Raw genomic sequence first — 5000 nt, 5'->3', positions numbered from 1 at the left:
AGAGAGAGAGAGAGAGAGAGAGAGAGAGAGAGAGACTTGTACACTGAAACAAGGCTTTATTAGTGCTTCGCTCCTGCAACTCTAATGTTCGTCTATCTTGACATGCTTTTGCTGCTGCTTAAATACAACCCCCCGCCCCCCCAGTCTCAAGTCGAGGTTTACTGGGCTATTCTATGCTTCTTTCAAACATAAAACAATCAATCATAAAAGACAATACATGTATATAGTTAAAAAACAATCCCTATAAACTTTTTGAATCGTTGCGGCGGAGGCTGTGCAGGGAATTAGTGGCTCATTTTCTTAACAGGCCAACATGGATCAATCACAGCACCAGCAACAACAGCAGATGATGTCTCAGCAGCAGCAAGTGCAGCAGCAAGTGCAGCAGCAACAGCATCGGCAGCAGGTAACCTCCTCCTCGGAGATGAGGACGGTTAAGCAGACATACCATGTGCAGCAGCAGCAGCATCAGACGTACGACCAGCAGGGCCACCAGGTCGGAGGGTTCCAACAGCAGGCCCTCCAATACCAGCAGCCGCAGCAGCAGAACGTTCAGTACCAGATGAGCCAGCAGACATCCTCCACTGCTTTCCAACAGCTGCCCGCCAGCAGAGAGCAGATGATGCCTTCCGTCTTCCAGAACGGCGCCCCTGCACACCCACAAGCCCACACCGCCCCCGCCCCCACCCCTGCCCCCGGCCATGTCTCCGCCCCCGCCCCCGCCCCCGGCCCTGCCCCCGGCCCCTTCCCTAATCCGAACGCCGCTCCCCAGCACTACGCTAATCAGAATGGCACTATGCCCCAGCATGCCCCTGCCCCCGAGGGTGAAGACCCTCTGCCCGCTCAGATCCTCCCCCAGTACCAAGCTCCCCCCGGGTATAGTACCGCCTACACCGCCGTCCATGGGGAATGGCCGCCCAAGGTAAACCTCGGCCCCACGCCCACTAACACGCCTCCGCAGCCTATCAAGGTAACACCACAACACCGCAGCTCTCATTGCATGCCCTAATTGCTGCTGGCGCTGCTAGAAGCACTGCTGCTGCCTGTGTGATCATGCAGCTTAAGGTCTTCTTCGTTTTCAGGAGGCCCTTAAGCCGCGTTTATATATAGGAATATTCTTGCAGGATTCAGGAGTGGATATGTCGCTTGGTTGACCCATCAGATTATTTAGGACGAATAGTGCATAATAATTATTACTTTATCATTACCCAGATTGGGGCGACTTTTGCCTAACATCAACTACAGGGACAAGTTAATGTTTTTTAAAGTTTCATAGGCATTGTAATACTTTAATCGCAACAATAGTAATGTTTTCACATTATGACCTGAGTAACTTAACATGTCCATAAGTTTTGTATCGTTCTTTTTTACAGCCACCATTATCAGGAATTATTTCAGAGTATCCACTAAATTTAAGTGATGAGATGATGAGACTTGGGTGATCCCTTGGCACACACACCACTCCCCAACACCACCACCACACACACACCACACCACACACACCCACACACAACACACACACACAAACACACACACACCCACACACACCCATATATAAACATCATATCTATATATCTATCATATAAATACTATCTATATATCTCTATATATGTCTTCATAAGATAAATATGTTTCAACTCTATATATATAAACCTCAATATATTTATCTTATATATATTCTATATATATATATATTTATAAATATAACTAATAATATATCATATATTCTAACTATATATATATATAGTCAATTTCTGTCTTCATATGATTATATGTATCATTCTATCTCTATAATAATATTAATCTCTATATAAATCTCTCTATATCTCTAAATTATCTCATACATACTATCTCTAATATCACTATATATATCTATTATTCTATCTATATATATATATCCTTATTCATCTGCTAATCTGTCTCATATATCTTATAATATATACTTAATATCTAAATATATATATCATATCTCTATATATAAATATATCTATACCTACCAGACTATATATCTATCCTCTATCTTTAAAAACTCTAACTAACTATCCATACATGTAATCTATAAATCCTCTATCTAAATATATAATATAAACTATATATATATATAAAATATAAAAAATAACAATATATATCTATCTGAGCTATATATAATTCTATAAATTTTACACACCCACCTCACACACCCCCACACACAAACACCACATATATATATGTAATAAATAATAATATATATATATATATATTATAAAATTAAAAAATATATTTAAAAAAACATAAAAAAATATAATATATATATATAATATAATATATAAAAAAATAAATAAAATAAATAAAAATTTTTATATTATTTTTAAAAATAAAAAAATGATAATATTAAAAATATATATTAAAAATAAAAAAATGATATTATTATATGTAAAAAGGTTTAAAATAAAAAAGTAAATAAACTGATTATAAAGAATAAATTATTAAAAATAAAAATTAAGAAAATAATTAATTAAATAATTAATATTTAAAAAAAAATATAAATAAATATATAAAAAAATTAAATATTATAAAAAAAATTTAAATAAAATATTATTAAAAATTAAAAAATAATAAATAATATAAATTTAAAAAAGTTTAATAAATTATTAAAGGTTAAAATAATTTAATTATATTAAAGTTATATATAAAAAATTATAAAAAAAAATTTATAAAGTATTAAAATAAAAATATATTAAAAAAAATTAAAAATTAAAATATAATAATATTAATAAATAAAAAAAAACTTTAATTAAAAAATAATAAATATACTAAATGTATTATTAATATAAAATATTAAAAATAATAAAATATTCAAATATAATATAAAAAAAATAATTAAATAAAAAAAAAAAAAAAAAATATAAATAATAAATAAAATATATTAAAATATAAAAAAAATAATAATAATAAATAAAAAATAATTAAAGATTATTAAAATAAATATAAATATAGGTAGGATAATATAAAAATAAAATATAAATAAATTAATAAAAAAAAAAGTAAAAAAATAATAATAATAAAAGAATAATAAATAAAAAAAATGATATAATTAAAAAATTAATAAAAAATTAAAAAAAATAATATAAAATAAAATTAATAAAAAAATTTTTGGGGTTTGTGGTGTGTGGTGTGTGTGTGTTTGTGGTGTGGGTGTGTGTGTGTTGTATATATATATATATATATATATAATAATATTTTATTTATATAAATATATATATATAACAAAAAGTATAATAATACATATCATAAAAATAAAATATAAAAATAAATAAAATTAATATAATATATATAAAATATATGTTTAAAAGTATATACATACATATATACATATATATATATATAAATATATAATATTTAAAAATTATACAAAATATATATATTATAAAATATATTATATATATATATATATATATATATATACACAACACACACACACACCACACACCACACACAACAGACACCACACACCACACCCCACACACACACACACACAACACCACAACACCACACACATAATTATAAATAAATATATATATAATATATAAAATAGTATATACATAATATAATATATACATAAGTATATATATCTATATCTTTTATACAATATATCAAATACTATATAATATATATATTATAATATATATATATATTATATATGTATATATAGTATATATAGATTATATATAATAAATACATATATGTAATTTGTAAACATTTTAAATAATTAATATAAAAAATATATATAAATATTTATTATATATAATAATATATTTTAAAATTTAATATGTAAAAATATATTTTTGGGTGTTTGTGTGTTGTGGTGGTGTGGTGCTGTGTGTGTGTGTGTTGGTATATATAATATATAAATATATAATATATATATTATTTTATATAATAATAATAAATATATATATGTATATATAATTGTGTGTGTGTGTTTGTGTGTGTGTGTTGTGTTTGTGTTCTGTGTGTGTGTTATAATAAATATAATAAAAATATATATATATATATAAAATTTTAAATATATATATATATAATATAATAACACACACACACACACACACACACACACACACAGACCACACAACCCCAAACCACACACAAAAACACACACACACAAATATAATATTATATTTTATATAAAAAATTTTATATATATATATATATATTTTATATATACATATATAATACTATATGTATATATAATCAATCTATATAATATATAACAAAAATTTTAAATATTCTATAAAATTATAATATAATATAAATATACAAAAAATATAATATATTATATAAATATAATAAAAAAAAAATAAAATATATATATAATATATATATTTTATATATAAAAAATAAAAAATGATAATATAAAATAAATAAAAATATATATATATATATTAATATAATATATATATAAATAATATATACAAATAAACACACAAAACACACACACACACACAACACAACACACACACACACAATATAAATATATATTAATAAAATATAATATATAAATATTATAAATATATAATATAAAATATATATATAAAAATTTTATTTTATACAATAAATCTTATTATATATATAATATAAAAATATATATATATTATAAATATATTATTTTAAATATAATAAATAATATATATATATATATATAAAATATATATATATAATTATATAATAATATATATAATAAATAAAAACAAAATATACATAGTATATATAAAAAATATAAATTATATATATTATATATATATATAAAATATAAAATAATAATATTTATAAATAAAATATATATATAATAAAATATATCAAATATATATATGTATATGTATATTATTATATATATATTATATATAATAAAAATATATAAATATATATATATAAATATGTATATATATATATAATAAAATATATAAAAATATATATATATATAAATAACATATAACATGCATATATAAATATAAAAAATATAT

At 23.7% G+C, this 5000-nt stretch overlaps 1 protein-coding gene across 4 annotated transcripts in view; it reads left to right on the top strand.

Annotated features, from left to right (window-relative positions):
- LOC122258323 (uncharacterized) overlaps positions 1 to 5000 on the top strand; it is an 88528-nt gene that overhangs the window by 72099 nt on the left and 11429 nt on the right. For all 4 annotated transcript variants that reach the window (XM_086546075.1, XM_086546077.1, XM_086546076.1 and 1 more), the window contains exon 4: positions 308 to 970. In XM_086546075.1, coding sequence (XP_086402201.1) covers positions 308 to 970 — 663 coding nt within the window. The remainder of the gene's footprint in view (positions 1 to 307; positions 971 to 5000) is intronic.

This window comes from Penaeus japonicus, unplaced genomic scaffold, assembly GCF_977035675.1.
Source record: "Penaeus japonicus unplaced genomic scaffold, GWHDUDI00000001_assembly GWHDUDI00000017, whole genome shotgun sequence".
NCBI classification, from domain to species: Eukaryota; Metazoa; Arthropoda; class Malacostraca; order Decapoda; family Penaeidae; genus Penaeus; species Penaeus japonicus.
This window is presented reverse-complemented; position numbering and strand designations above follow the sequence as displayed.